The sequence below is a fragment of the Humulus lupulus genome, chromosome 6 (genome assembly GCF_963169125.1).
Source record: "Humulus lupulus chromosome 6, drHumLupu1.1, whole genome shotgun sequence".
Taxonomy (NCBI): Eukaryota; Viridiplantae; Streptophyta; class Magnoliopsida; order Rosales; family Cannabaceae; genus Humulus; species Humulus lupulus.
In genome coordinates this window covers 17,541,766-17,558,447 of record NC_084798.1, presented here as the reverse complement: position 1 = coordinate 17,558,447, position 16,682 = coordinate 17,541,766, and the positions used below count along the sequence as shown (strand labels likewise).

The following is a 16,682-nucleotide window of genomic DNA, read 5'->3' as shown; positions in this document are numbered from 1 at the left end:
TATTTTTAATAATTTTAAAGATATATTCTATTAAATATTTGCAATATTCTTGTTAAAATAAAAAAATTATGTTGTCTACACACTTGAGATTTTTTTTTCCCTTTTACCTATTGTATTAATTATTTTGATATATTCTCCAATTTCATATAAAAAATCCACTCTTTCCCACATAATATTCACAGGTTTATTGTTTTTAAATAATTTACGTACTACCAAAAAAATAAAAAATAAAATAAAAACAATGTGTGCAAGATAAGAGGTACAAATAATCAATTATCTAAGAAAATAAAAGAAAAAGAATAATTGTAAATACGACAAGAAAAAGAATTAAATTCCAACAATTATGAGTTTGGTGGTAAGTGTGCCTTAAAGAGTTGGTAGTTGGACTTAATATACAAGTTGGAATATGGGAGGGTAATTTTGTCATTTGGATTATCTAAAGAGCTGTCATTTAGAGTATAGATATACAGTTATATATAAATAATATAGATTTGTTTGTTCGGATGATCCACTTTCCATATATAGTTTGAGTACATTGAATTCCATTATAATAATGAGGATTACGATAGTATTCTTGTTATTCTTGCTTTCCACCGCTGCTCATGTACGGTGTGATGATGGTGATGGAGGCAGTCAGTGCATAGAGAAGGAGAAAGAGGCTCTCCTCAGCTTTAAGAGAGTTGCTGATCCAGGTAACCTTCTTTCTTGGGCAACTAATAGTTCCAACCAAAACTGTTGTAACTGGAAAGGAATCACTTGTGATAACCAAACCAATCATGTCGTTGCTATTGATTATTTGGGTTATTATGGAGCACAACTTGGTGGTGAGATTGGTTGCTCCTTGGCTGAGCTGCACTACTTGAATTACTTGAGTCTATCTGACAATAACTTTACTCGAATTCCCAAGTGTATTGGTTCTTTCAAACTTCTCACGCATCTTGACCTTTCATATAATCCAATTAGTGGTGCCATTCCCCCTGAGTTTGGAAATCTTACCAAATTGCAGGATCTTCATCTTTCTTATAATGATAGTATATATGTTGATAGTCTTGAGTGGCTCTCTCGTCTCACTTCTTTGAAGACCTTTGCATTGTATGAGGCCAATTTTACTAAAGCAGGGCTTGAATCATTTAGAGTGCCACCTTTCTTATCAGACTTGGACCTATCAGATTGTCTACTTCCCAAAGTAGATCTTTCATCTCTTTCCCCTTCGAATTATTCGTCTAATTTTCTAAAAACTCTCACACTTGATGGTAATTCAATACATCCCACTGCAATTACTTGGTTTTTAAACTCAAGTAATAATCTTTTTGAACTTACTATATCATATAACTTCATAGATGGTTTATTTCCAGATTCCATTAGAGGAAAAAAATCTTTGTCAAAAGTTGATTTGCGTGGAAACACAGCTGAACTTGAAAATGGAGTACTAAAGTCCTTGGGGAATCTTTCCAACATGCAGATCTTAGATTTATCTCAAAACAACCTTAGTGGTACCTTCTTACATAATGTTTTAGAAAATCTAGCAGGTTCTGCCAAGAATTCATTAGAGACTTTAGATTTAAATGACAACCAACTTAGTGGGTCAATTCTTGAGGATGCTGAAAACACATTCCCATCTCTGAAAGTGCTAGATCTTGGTAATAATCGGTTGGAAGGTACTTTTCCTAGCCACTTGAGTCGATTTCCAAGTCTTGAATCATTGGATTTGTATGACAACCAACTCAGAGGACCATTACCTGATCTTTCATCAATGCCAAACTTGACAGAATTTTACGCAAGTAACAATAGGTTTAATGGTACTTCAACTGAGAGTATTATTGGTGAACTATCTCATCTTGAGCTTTTATTTGTCTCTTCAAACTCTCTTGTTGGGGTTATCTCCGAAGTGAACCTAATTAAGTATCCCAAATTGAAGAGACTATCTTTTTCCCATAACTCAGCTTTGAGATTGAAATTCAACTCCAATTGGGTTCCTATTCAGTGGCAAACCATAGAACTCGCATCTTGCAAGTTAGGTCCACAATTTCCTAGTTGGCTACAAACTCAATCACAACTCTCCCACCTTGACATTTCAGATAATGATATTTCTAGTGTTGTTCCCAATTGGTTCAGTAATATATCATCTGGGTTGTCGTACTTAAATATGTCTTTCAATCTTCTTTATAGTACCTTGCCACATTTTCCATTGATAGGTGCTGGTATAGAAGTTGATTTGAGTTTCAATCAATTCCATGGTTCTATTCCATCTTCTCTCTCCAATGCATCCTATGTATATCTCTCCGATAATAATTTCACTAGTTGCAGCTTCTTTCTATGTGAAGCAAAAGATGCGGCAACATATTTTCTTGACATGTCCAATAATCAATTATTCGGAAGCCTTCCTGATTGTTGGGGGAATTTCAACAGCCATCTAAATTTTCTGAAGTTAGATTACAATGACTTCTCAAGAGAGATCCCAAGTTCCATTGGAAGTTTGACAAATATTCAATCTCTACAATTGGGGAACAATAACTTTTCAGGAGCTTTGCCTTCAACATTGGAGAATTGTACTAATATGCGAGCTTTGGATTTTGGATGGAATGGTTTGGAAGGAACAATACCGCGATGGATTGGTGAAAGATTTACATCATTAGTTTTTCTTAATCTGAAATCAAATAAATTTGTTGGAAACATACCATTGAGTCTCTGCCATCTTTCTCATATCCAAATATTGGATCTCTCCTCAAATGGTTTAAGTGGTGTTATTCCTTCATGCCTTGCGAATTTCACATCAATGGTCCACTCAGATTATTTAGATACAGAGATTTTGATGGTGGGACTTAATTTCCCTGGAGGCAATTCAAGTCTTTCATCACAAATTACTTGGAAAGGAGTAGAATATGAATATAAAAGTATTCTTGGTTTGTTAAGACTTATTGATCTATCGAATAATAAATTGACTGGAGAGATTCCAGCTGAAGTGACGCGTCTTGCGGAGTTGACTCAGTTAAACCTATCACGGAACGAGTTGAGTGGACACATTCCTGAAAATATTGGGAACTTGGGAAAGTTAGAATCTTTGGACTTGTCTCATAACAAGCTTTCCGGTAAAATTCCCAAAAGCTTGGCGGAATTATCTCTTCTGGATTATTTGGATTTGTCAAACAACAAGTTGTCAGGAAAAATCCCTACAAGCACTCAACTACAAAGTTTCAATGCTTCTGCATATACCATGAACCATGGACTCTATGGGCCTCCTCTAACCGATTGGCATGAAAGTGGAACTTCACCAGATAGTTTTTTGGCTTCAACTCAGGATCAAGAAGATGTAACATGGTTTAACTTGTCGTGGTTTTATAAAGGGATTGGGGTTGGATTCACTATTGGATTTTGTGGAGTTTGTATCAATTTTGTGATAATAAACTATTATTGGAGAAATTCTTACTTTATGTTCATGCATAGCGTAAGAAATATTCTATCAAATGGACTATTGAGGAGAAAGCTAGCTTGGATTCACAGGTTAGTAGTACGTTTAATATTAATGGTATTTCTCATCTCTAATTATTATATGATATTTTTTTTCAAAAATTCAGTCTAATTAAATTATAACTTTGTTTATATTTATATATATATATTTTTCTAGAATGCATGTGCCAAAATGCAGTAGCCACTAAGGGGTAGACATTGCATTTTCCTCTAAAATACTAGATTATGAGATAAAATATTCTTAAATTTTCATGACTTTCCAACTTAATTCTATTTTTTTTACAGCACCAATAGATTTATTTGGACGAGAAATCTTTAATTTTTAATTTTTTTTTTCAATTCAGACCTCTACAAAGGGCTGGAGGGGATCATGCCCTCCCGATTTTCCTTCTAATTTTTAATTGCAATATATTTATTTATTTTAAATATATATATGTAAAAACTTATACATTTATATACATATGTATATTGTATGAATTTTAGTCTAATCTTATTAAAAAAACCAACAAAATTGGCCTTCTTCAAACTAAACAAGATTATGTTTTCTCTCATATATGGTTCTTTCATATTTACTTTTCTCATTAGATCCCTCAGTTGATGAAGATCAGACTTAGTAGCTGCAAGGATTCTTAAGAGTTCAAAGTTAGAAAGCCAAAGAACCGGTCAAGCATGGAGCATTTGAATAATCTGTATTATGAAGAGTCCTACTTTTTCAATCCTTGTTTTTAGTAGCTGATGCTTTTGACTATATATGTATTGTGAAATAAGTTTGTAAACTGTTTTCATTGTCATGTTTTAAGAAAATAAAACAAATTAAATCAATATATCTAGCTTTTTCCCGTGATATGATGATGTACTTTCTTATCAGTAAATTGAAGCAAAAAAATGTTCAAGAGGAAAGTCAAAACATCACTTACCAAAGATCATTTTTCTCTTAATAGGGGCTAGTAGTTTTTATGAGAAGAAGAGATTGAAACACTTGATGTTCAACCGAGTCCTTAATTTATAATAAATAATACATATATGAAAGATTAAAGAGAAGCGGATTTAACTCATTACAACTCATAATGTTATGAAGACCTTCACAAATATTGTTCACAAATACTTGGCCAGTTGAAATACACTTCGTACTGTACCTTCTTGCTTTGCAAATTTCACATCAATGGTCCAGAACACTGGCCATACAAGTCCCAACATTTTGATAACATATGGACTTGACTACATGGGAGAGTATCAAAGTCTTGCGTCACGGGTTATTTGGAAAGGAATAGAGTATGAATATAAGAGTATTCTTGGTTTGCTAAGACTGATTGATCTATCGAGTAATGAATTGGCTGGAGAGATACCTGTTGACATGACTCGTCTTTTGGAATTGACTCAGTTAAACCTATCACGAAACGAGTTGAGTGGAAACATTCCTAAAGAGATTGGGAGCTTGACTAAGTTAGAGTCTTTGGATTTGTCCCATAACAAGTTTTCTGGTGCAATTCCCATAAGCTTGGCACAAGTGTCTCTTCTGAATCATTTGGATTTGTCAAACAATCGATTGTCTGGAAAAATTCCCACAAGCACTCAACTACAAAGTTTCCATGCTTCTACATATACCATGAACCATGGACTCTGCGGACCTCCTCTGACAAGTTCATGTCATGAAGATGGAACTTTGGAAGAAGGTTCTTTGGCCTCAGCTCATGATAAAGAAGATGAAACGTGGTTTGAGTTGTCATGGTTTTATAAAGGAATTGGAGTTGGATTCACTGTAGGATTTTGTGGAGTTTGTGTCAATTTAGTGATGATAAAGCATTTCATGCATAGCCTAAGAAATGTGCTATCAAAGGCACTGTGCTGAGAAGAAAGCTTACTGCAATTGACAGGTTAGTATTATTACATGATAATTTTGTTCAAAAATTCAGTCTAATTTAATTATATATAAATATTATTTCTGAAATGTACCAAAAGGCAATAGCCACTATAGGGGTAGACATTGTATTCTATACTTCTTTTAAGCTTCTTCTTCATAGAGGTAAAATATATCAGATATTGCAGTTTATATACTTTCTTGAGTGCTGCATTGTTCATATATATCTAAAATTCTAGCTTATATGATTTCTCAATTTCTTCGAGATTTATCACCAGTTATGCTTATTTGCAACATTTGGAAAGGAAAGAAAATGCAATAAGTTCCTGTATACAGTGGGGTCCTCACATATAATGATATGGTTTTTATGTATACAGGTTCCTGTGACAGGATTTGTACCCTACATTAGGACAACACTAAATTTTCTTCATGTCTCTTGGATGTATGCCTACTTCTGTTTCGAGTATGTGATGAGTTTTTTTCTTTTTCTGAGCTGCTCCACTTACTATTGCAGAGTGTTATACTAATTTCATCTTTGATCTTGTAAGGTACAAGTGGAACCTTCATAATTCAGATCTGGACAAACGGTTGAACTTTTTTTAATCTAAAGGGGCATTCTTTTTAGGTTTTGGTAAAGTACTTTGTAACGCCCCAACTCCTGGGACCGTTACGGTGTGCCTTGTAAATAGTGCTAAACTCGCTAACCGAGTCATTTGGCCAAAATCGTGATCTAAGTATGATTAGCGGTTTAGGGATTAAACATTTTGGTTAAGATGTAACGTTTCACTAGAACGTTTAATATATACATTGGGATCCCGAAAATATAAATTTCAGAGTTTATTACAGAAAATATTTACAACAGGCCGTTCTAAGCGGCAAAACAGGGTTCAACCCTAGTTCCACTTTAAACCTCAGCCGTGGTGGTCGAGCAGCTGCTTATGTACACGTCATCACCTAAGCTCTCCAACTCAAGGATGGTACAACTTCCTCTTGCCTTTACCTGCACCACATAGCACCCGTGAGCCGTAGCTCAGCAAGAAAACATAACACTTTTCATAAACATTATCAAATGATTATCATTATAATCACATTAAACATAAAGCTTTCAAACAAGCAAATGAACATCACATGATTTAGCGGGAGAGTGGCTGTTAGGTAAGCCACTAGCCTCCAAGCTCTCTTTTTAGCGGGAGAGTGGCTGTTAGGTAAGCCACCAGCCTCCAAGCTCTCTTTTCTAGCGGGAGAGTGGCTGTTAGGTAAGCCACTAGCCTCCAGGCTCTGTTTTCTAGCGAGAGAGTGGTTGATAGGTAAGCCACTAGCCTTCAAGCTCTGTTTATTCATCGACCCTCAGGGTCGGTCAGGCATCAATGCTCCTTGAGTCATTCAATGCTAGTAGTCGATTAGATCTAATCTCTGTTGGCTTGCGTGATTCACGCTAAGGCCGTTCTGACAAGTAAGTCAGCGCTTCCTGACCTGTGTCCAGTATCACTGCCGAACCTGACAAGTAAGTCACAGCTTCACAGCTGATACTAACACTTTTGTCGATCTGACTAGTTAGTCAGTACCATACACAAGTAAGCAATGCTATCAATATGTATCATATGCCAGTTATCCAAGAATAGGGCATTCAGCATGCTTGCTAAACAGTTTCTAGCACAGTCATGATCATGCACAAACTCAGAGACTCAAGCTCTGACCAATCTCATATTCATCGTTCATGGCATGCCCTAACACATGTTTCTCGTGCATTACATGCACCACACTTAATTATCCAGCATGCCTCAACAATAGTCATATGCAAATGGGCAAGATTGCCAAGCATTCATTATGCTAACAATGTTTACATTTAAATATCCAACATGCATCCATAATAACCATGCATGTCACATATACACAGGGTGCAGTTTTCTTACCTTGGGTTCGAGCGAGAATTAATAAAAGAAACGACCTTTGAGAACGATCAGCTTTTAATCCTTTAGCGGTCACCTAGTCATAACCAAACATAAAACCTCATCAAAAAGAGTAATTAAATACTTCCAAACCCAACCCAAGCCTCCAAAACATCCAATCCCACTCAACTAGGTAGTAGGATCGATCCTAGGCCCTTAGAGTTAAGTTCCCATCACAAAACCACCATTTAGTATTTTTTTTTCCCTTAAGGGCCGCGGCCCTACATGGACCATGCCGCGGCGCGCCCCCCTGACAGAGCCTCCACCACCTTCTTCAAGCTAGGGCCGCGGCGCCCAAGAACAGGGCCGCGACCCAACTTCGCACCAGCCATTTTTCTTCGTTTTTCCACTTCTAAAACCTTCCAAAAACCCATCTAAACATCTCCAAATCATCAAATCAATATTACCAAACTTCTTAATGGTCCAAAACCACCAAAACCTGAGGCTCAAACCAACCAAAAACTCAACAATTCACAAAGTCCAATCCTAGGCTTAAGAACTTAAGAAACTCAAAACTTAACTAACAAAAACAGAGCACACCTTAAATTCATAATTGAAACTCACCTCAAACACGGTTTTGAATCCCCTTTAATGGCTGTGACAAGTTCCCTAGCTTCTTAATGTTTACAAAATCCCCTTTAATGTTTACAAATTAAATTACTTATATAGAATAAGATGGAAAGTTTTTCAAATTAATAGACACCATAGACTCCTCTGCTGTTTGATCTGCAATAGTTACAGGGCCTGTAATAAACCACATAGAACATCTGGTACATGTGGTAGATTTTGAAGCATTTTTAGAGAACTTCTAGACTTGATACCTTTATTTGCTGTTTACATTCCTGGTTTCTCTGGAAATCATATTGAAATAAGGAACTACTTGAAACAAGATGACTCAGATAACAATAAGTTGAATGGTACTTCAAGAGAGAGTATTGGTGAGTTTTCTTATCTTGAGGCTTTAGATCTCTGAAGAAACTATATTGTTCCTATAACTCTGGCTTGAGATTGAAATTCAACTCCAATTGGGTTCCCTCATTTCAGTTGGAAATCATAGCCTTCATATCGTGAAAGTTATTTCTAGTGATGTTCCTAATTGGTTCAGTGATATATCATCCAAGTTGGTGTTCTTAAATATGTCTTTCAATCTTCATTGCAGCACTTTACCACATTTTCCATTGAGTTTCAATCAATTCTATGGTTCTATTCCCTCTTCTCTCTCTCCAATGCAACCAATTTATATCTCTCCAATAATAATTTCACTAGTTGCAGCTCTTTTCTATGTTAAGCCAAATAAGAGGTAACAAGAATTCTTGACATGTCCAATAATCAATTATCATGAAGCCTTCCTGATTGTTGGGCAAATTTCAACACTCTATTTTCTCTGAAGTGGTGAGATTGGCTGCAGTATTTGAATTACTTGAGTCTAGTTGGGAATGACTTTACTCGAATTCCCAAGTCTATTGCTTCTTTCAAATATCTTACACATCTCAACCTTTTATCAGGTGATTCAATTAGTGGAACTATTCCTCCCGAGCTTGGAAATCTTACCAAATTGCACTATCTAGATCTTTCATTCTCTTCTTCTAAAGATGGTGTGTTTGTTGATTATCTTGACTGGCTCTCTCGTTTCACTTCTTTGAAATCCTTTCTATTAATACTAAACGATTACTTACAAATATGCTTTCTTCTTCTTTTGTTGCAGATCAAATCCCGTTTGTTTTCTTTAGATATGTTTTTTTTTAACTTCAAATATGCGATAGGTAACTGGTTACCTCCACGTTTTGATATATATGTATATTTATAAATTTTTATGGTAACCAGTTACTTATGTTACTAAAATTATAGTTAATTCTTCTTCTAATTTTTTTGATGATGTATTTCTCTTCCTTTTCTTCAATACTTTTTTTTTTTTACAATTGCTTATAAAATGAGATCATGTCTTCTTTTTTTTTTTTTCAAATTCTATGTTTCTTTTCATATTTAAGATGAGTAACTCCTCCTTCCTCTTATGGCAGAATGTTACTCATCTCAGGGTAACTGATTACCCCTCATGATAATATATTATTTAACCTAGATCTAAAAAAAAAATTAGAACCGTTCATTCCAATCAAATGATTCGCAGCTGCCAATATACTTTGTGGTAACAAAAATATATATCAAGATTCAATCTACGATTCATATTTCGTCAACCAATTCTTCCTAATTCACATCTTTGTTGGGTAATCAATTAAGTAACTGAATACATTACCCAAACTTTAAAAAAAAACATACAATAAAAGTCTTAAATATATATATACAATAAATAAAAAAATTAAAAATTAAAAAAATCTTTGAAAACAATCTCAGAAAAATTTAATGTAAAATTAGTTATATAATGTAATATAAATAAAAATAATTCAATTTTATAAAAATAACACTTAGAAAAAAGATTATACATACTCAATTAAATTGTACACACTTTTTTCACTTTATGCCGTGTATTCAAAGTTAGACATAAATATATATATATGAAAAATAGATGTATCAATAATGAATAAATAGATAGACCAAGACCAAGACCAAGTGTGCCCAATGGGCTCTTTCAACGCATTAACTTTTCCCCTTAGACTTGACCCAGTTGAACGTAATATACAAGTTAGAAAATATTGGAGGGTATTTTAGTCATTTCAATTGGGTGTACCAAAGAGCTTAGATATACATGTACTATAATATTGGCAACGGATTGTCATATACTATCTGCTAGCATAGTAAATTGTTTTAATATGTTCTCTAATTTCTTATCAAAAATGCATTCTTTCCCAATCCATATTCATACATTTATTGATTTTAAATACTTTTCTCTTTTTTTTTTTTATAAAAAAAATGGTATAAGATATGAGGTACAAATAAATCATTTAATATCTTGCATTAACATATTGTTGAGTTTGGGTGATTAAGACTACAAAAATTAGACAAAAGAAGAAAAATTAATTAAGACTACAAGACAAAAGACCAAGACCAAAACCAAATGTGCCCAAGGGGCTCTTTCAAAGCCTTAACTTTCCCCTTGACCCAGTTGAACGTAAGATACAAGTTAGAAAATATTGAAGGGTATTTTAGTCATTTCATTTGGGTGTACCAAAGAGCTTAGATATACATAGAAAATGCTTTTTTTATTCTTCCAACTATATCAGTTATAAAATTTTCGCTTGGGAAAAATACCCACAAATTATAGTACTTGTAAACTTTTAGTAACAGTTTGCAGGCGTGATAATTATAAAATATTTTAAAAAATATATTTTTATTAATTAATAGATTTTAACTTAGAAAAAATAAATTAAAATAATTTTAAAAATACAAAATTAATAAAAACTGATTTTTAAATTTATTAAATTATATAAAATCCAATAAATAAACATAAGTAGTTTTTGATACAAATATAATTTTTAAAAAACTAAAATCAATATTTCTAAAACTAAGTTATACTTTGAACTAAACTAAATTAAAATCTTTAATTTTTTGCTTGATTGTGTTTCTAAATGTGTTTGATTATCTACGTTTGAAATATATATTTGGTTAAGTTTTTAATTTTATTTAATTTAGAAATATTGATTTTAGTTTTTTCAAAATTATATTTGAATTAAAAAAAATTATGTTTATTAATTTTTTATAATATTCAATATAGTTTAAAAATAAATTTATATTAAATTTTTACTTTTTAAAATGATTTTTATTTATTTATTCTATTTTAAAATCAATTAGTTAATTAAACAATTATTTTTAAATATTTTTTTAACTCAAACTATAACTATTTTGGACGAAAAGGGAAAAAATCTACAAGTGCTATAGTTCGGAAGGAAAATAATTTTTTTTTTTTTCGTAAAACAAGAGATCCAATAAATTTTGCTTACGACTTTTCCCTCACTTTTACTTAAAATTAAATCCCTCCACTTTTTTTTCTTACTAAAATCCAAGCTTCAAAGACAACCTTAGTAAATTTAAGTTCCTAATAGCCTATTGAAGACATGAGAGGTCATTTGGTCAATGTAGAGTGGAGGATACCTTCAAATTTAGGTCGAGGTATTTATTGTTTAGTCAAAGTCAAGTTTAAGGTTCTTAATTTTCCTATTACTAGGTGCAAAAAATGTGCAATGTACATTTGTTTAGTTTTTTTTTTTTAAAAATGATTAAATATATTTATTAAGTTTTTATGATTGTCATATAAATTTAAATAAATAAATAATATTATATATAAAAGACTAACATAAACATATTAAAAGAAAATTTAAATATAAACATTGTTAATAATTTTTTCAAAAAAAAATTATGATAACATTTTAGATCATAAACTATACTATTTAATGTATAAAAAATTCATGATATTATTCAAATCACACATTTATGATTGGAAATAAATCTTTTTATTCTTCATAAAAGATAAATGTTATTCTAATTTCTTGTATATTATATATTATTATAATAATGATATTTTATAATATTTGAATTTATATTAATATAATTATAAATTATATAGTTTTATAATTATATTAATATTAAACGATTGCTTATATCATTACAAATATGCTTTCTTCTTCTTTTGTTGCAGACCAAATCTCGTTTGTTTTCTTTAGATATATTTTTTTTAACTTCAAATCTGCGATAGGTAACTAGTTATCTCCACGTTCTGATATATATGTATGTTTATAAGTTTTTTAATGGAAACCGGTTACCTATTGTAACGCCCTGGTTACCCCAGAACAGTTACGGTGAACCGGAAATTTGACCCAGGTCTAAGTGTTATTAACAGGCTAAGGTAAAAACCAATAAAAATGAAAGGATATGTTTTATTTGATACATAAAACTGTTCATGAGCCCACAAAAACATTTACGAGTTATTTACAACTCAAAAAGGTCATTACTGTTCCAAAATTACAAACCCGCCGACCTAAGCGGCAAAAATAGGGTAAACCCCCTAGTTCCTCTGAGAACTCCTTGGTCGTGGTGGTCAAGCGGCCATCACCACCTAAGCTCTCCACTCAAGGCTGGGTGAGCTTTTCTTTCCCTTTACCTGCACCACATAGCACCCATGAGCCAAAGCCCAGCAAGAAAACACAGTATTGTATATAAACATTATCAAATGATTATCATTATAACCACACAGAGCTCATAGCTCTCAAACAAATGAGTGAATATCACTTGAGGTTTTGGTAAACCATACTGAATAACTGACAAGCAAGTCACTAATTTAAACAGAAGAGTGGCTACTGGGTAAGCCACTAGCCTTAAACGAGAGACTGATGGGTAAGTCTCTATCTCAACCAATGAGTAACTGATGGGTAAGTCACTAGATTAACAAATGAGTGACTGATGGGTAAGCCACACAAGTGCTTATAATATTCATCGAACTTGGGGTCGGTCCGGCATTAATGCTCTTTGAGTCATCCAATGCAGAAAGTCGATTAGATCTAATCTTTATTGGCTTGCGTTGAACACGCTATGGCCGTCCTGACTAATGAGTCAGCACTATGTGACCAGTGCCCAGTACCATTGCCGAACCTGACTAATAAGTCACAGCTTCACAGTTGATACTAACACCTTTGCCAAATTTGACTAATGAGTCAGTACCATGCACAAGTGAGCAACATTTGCTAAGCATTCAATATTCAATCCATGTCCACATTTACACAACCAACATGCCTCATGAATAACCATGCATGTCACACATGTGGTGCAGTTTTCTTACCTCTAGTTTGAGCTAGAATGAATAAAAGAACGACCCTTGAGAACGATCAACCTTTTGGTCCTTTAACGGTTACCTGGTCATAACCAATCATGGGATTCCATCAATAAAATGAATAACAAAGGGTTCCCAAACCAAAACCTAGCCTCCGAGACGTCAAACACTACTAAACCGGGTAGTAGGATCGACCCCGAGGCCTAAGACTAGCATCCCCGAGCCAAAAAGCCATTTCTGGCCAAAAAGCCACTAAGGGCCGCGACCCTCCTTGGCCACGCCGCGGCCCGCCCCTCAAACAGAGGCGACCTCCATCAGCATCATTCAAGGGCCGCGACCCTCCTTGGCCATGCCGCGGCCCAACCTCCAGTTAAGCCAAAATCCCTGTTTTTCTTCCCTTGCGATTTCTCTTGGAACCAACCTTTCAAACCAAGCTTAAACACCACTCAAACCTCCAATACAACCCCTAAACTTAATCTATAACACTCCCTCATCAAAACCCAAGTGAAACCCCAACCAAAACTTCCATCAATTCCAACTATCCACAACAAGATCACAAGCTGAAAACTAACATCAAAATAGAGTATACCAGAAAACTAATGGCTGGAAACTTACCTCAAACTCAGGTTGTGCTGCTCTTCAATGGTAGAACACTCTCCCAAACTCTCAAGGTCTACTTCCCAAGCTTGAATCCCCAACAAGAGCTCAAAAATCACAAAGGAAATGGAGGAAGGATAAGGTACGGGTAAGCTCAAGAACTTGCTCTGTTTTTCTCATCAACTTTACTGCTGAACTCAGTTTATATATGTCCTAGGGGTAAAAAGACCATTATACCCTTAGGTCAAGTATGGGTTTCTAAAGGCTCCCAAGGGCATATTTGTCCTTTCCAACCCATCTCGTTAATCATAATTAACGCTTTCCAATTCCCGCTATTCTCGATAATCCCAAACACCAATAATTTATATCCTGTTACCCTTTATCTCCCGGTAACGCTCTAATCATTAAAATCACCCCGAAACTCAACCCGAGCCTCAAACTTAAATCTGTTATGACTAGACCGCTAATTAATAATCCAAGATCGTCTCATGCCGAATAACTCAAACCAATCCACATTATAATGTGGCCTCATAATATATCATTGACATGCAAACAAATATACAATTATGCCCTCAACGGGCCAAATTACCAAAATACCCCTGTAAACAAATGTGGACCCACATGCATGCATTTAACATCATATTATAATATAATTATCATAAATAGGCATATATTCATTTAATGGCATAATTAAACAAGTATGACCCTCCCGGCCTACTATTCCCGCCATTAAACCACATCGGAGAATTCGAGGCATTACACCTATGTTACTAAAAATATAGTTAATTCTTCTTCTACTTTTTTTGCTGAAGTATTATTCTTCCTTTTCTTCAATACTTTTTTATTTTTACAATTGCTTATAAGATGAGATCATGTCTTATTTTTCTTCAAATTCGATGTTCCTTTTCATATTTAAGATGAGTAACTCGTCATCCTCTTATGGCAGAAGGTTACTAATCTCAGAGTAACTGATTACCCCTCATGATAACATATTATTTAACCTAGATTTAAAAAACAAAATGGAACCGTTCATTCCAATCAAATGATTTGCAACTGCCAATATATTTCTTGATAACAAAAATGTATTGTTCTGAGGTATATCAAGATTCAGTCTACGGTTCATATTTCGTCAATCAATTCTTCGTAATTCACATCTTTGTTGGGTAATCAATTAAGTAACTGAATACCTCACCCAAACCTGGAAAAAAAACATACAATAAAAGTCTTAGAAATATATATATATATATACAATAAATAAAAAAAATTAATATTACAAAAAATCTTTGAAAACAATCCTTACAAAAATTTAATGTAAAAATAGTTATATAATATAATATCAATAAAAATAACACTTAGAAAAAAGATTATACAAACTCAGTTAAATTGTACACACTTTTTTCACTTTATGATGTGTATTCAAAGTTAGACATAAATATATATGAAAAATAGATGTATCAATAATGAATAAATAGATAGTATTTTTTATATATATTGTTATAGTGAATATTATTCATAAGATTCATAATATTGGCAACCGATTGTTATATATTTTTGTAATGATGTTAGCATATACTATCTGCTAGCATCTCTCTGCAAGCATAGTAAATTGTTTTAATATATTGTATTAATTAGTATGACCTAAATGACAGAAAAAAAAAAAAAAAATACATTCTTTTAGTATATTGTCAATTGTTTTCTTCTTCAACCTATTGTATTATTTAGTTTAATATGTTCTCTAATTTCTTATAAAAAATACATTCTTTCCCAATCAATATTCCTACATTTATTGATTTTAAATACTTTTTTTTTTTAAATGGTATAAGATATGAGGTACAAATAAATCATTTAATATCTTGCATTAATATATAGCTGGGTTTCGATAATTGAGACTACAAAAATGAGACAAAAGAAGAAAAAGAAATTAAGACTACAAGACAAAAGACCAAGACTTGGTAGTGCCCAATGGGCTCTTTCAAGGTTTTAATGTTCCCCTTGACTTGGTAGCTGAACGTAATATCCAAGTTAGAAGATATTAGAGGGTATTTTAGTCATTTCATTTGGGTGTATTGGCATCCAAAGATCTTAGATATACAGATAATGTAATGCCCCAAATTTCCTAATAAGGTTTAGAACCTTGATTAGGAGGCCGGGATGGCCATAATTGATTTATTATGGTATTTTATGATTATATGCATGTTTACGTAAATTATATCATTATATGATAGTGGATGCATGCATATGGGTTCATATTTTAATTATAAGGGTATTTTGGTAATTTGGCCACTGTGGGCGTGATTGTGTATTTTGGGTGCATGGTTGTGATTAATTAATATAGCCACATTATAAGGTGGATTGGTTCGAGCTATTCGGCATGAGACGATCATGAGATGTAAGTGTTCGGTCTAGTCATAACGGGTTTAAGTTTGGGGCTCGGGGTGAGTCTCGGGGTCATTTTGATGATTAGAGCATTACCGGGAATAAAATGGTAATGGGAAATGATTTATTGGTATTTGAGAATATTGAGGATAGCGGGAATTGGAGAGCGTTAATTATAATTAACGAGATAGGCGGGAAATGACGGTTTTACCCTCGGAAGCCTTTAGAGGGATTTATTTGGCCTAGGGGCATTATGGTCTTTTGACCTTAAGGATTTATATCAGCCTTTGAGTGTTTAGAAGGCTGTGGAAAACAGAACAAAACAGAGACTTATCTTCTTCTCTCCCGTACAAGGTTTCCCCTTCATCTTTCTTCCAAATTTTGAGAGCCATCTTGAGTTGTTGAGCTAGGAGATCAACGGTGGTAGCTAGGGAACTTGTTTCAGCCATTAAAGGGGATTCAAAATCGTGTTTGAGGTGAGTTCTAGTTATGGATTTAATGGTGTGCTCTGTTTTTGAGCTTTAGTTTTCAGCTTGTGAATTTCTTGTAGAAAGCTTGGATTAATAGAAGTTTGGGTGATGTTTTCTTTGGGTTTTGATGAGGGAGAGTGGTAGAGGATGTTTGGTGGTTGAATTGGGTGTTAGGTTGAGGTTTGGGACAAGTTTGAAGGGCTTGGTTCCAAGGGAAAACGCAGGGGAGGCGAGCTGGTGCGTGCTGA

At 33.6% G+C, this 16,682-nt stretch overlaps 2 protein-coding genes across 2 annotated transcripts; both read left to right on the top strand.

The window, feature by feature from the left end:
* The first annotated feature begins 553 nt into the window (after window positions 1–553).
* Window positions 554–4,351, top strand: LOC133784776 (receptor-like protein EIX2). Its single transcript, XM_062224051.1, has 2 exons — window positions 554–3,501; window positions 4,054–4,351. The coding sequence occupies exons 1-2, from the start codon at window positions 554–556 to the stop codon at window positions 4,064–4,066; spliced, it is 2,961 nt and encodes a 986-aa protein (XP_062080035.1). The 3' UTR covers window positions 4,067–4,351.
* A 262-nt stretch (window positions 4,352–4,613) lies between these two features.
* Window positions 4,614–5,317, top strand: LOC133784775 (receptor-like protein EIX2). Its single transcript, XM_062224050.1, has one exon. The coding sequence runs from the start codon at window positions 4,631–4,633 to the stop codon at window positions 5,315–5,317; it is 687 nt and encodes a 228-aa protein (XP_062080034.1). The 5' UTR covers window positions 4,614–4,630.
* Window positions 5,318–16,682: the final 11,365 nt, after the last annotated feature.

Excerpts from the sequence above, each read along its gene's own strand:
- LOC133784776 (XM_062224051.1), top strand. The coding sequence starts at position 554 with ATGAGGATTACGATAGTATTCTTGTTATTCTTGCTTTCCACCGCTGCT.
- LOC133784775 (XM_062224050.1), top strand. The coding sequence starts at position 4,631 with ATGGTCCAGAACACTGGCCATACAAGTCCCAACATTTTGATAACATAT.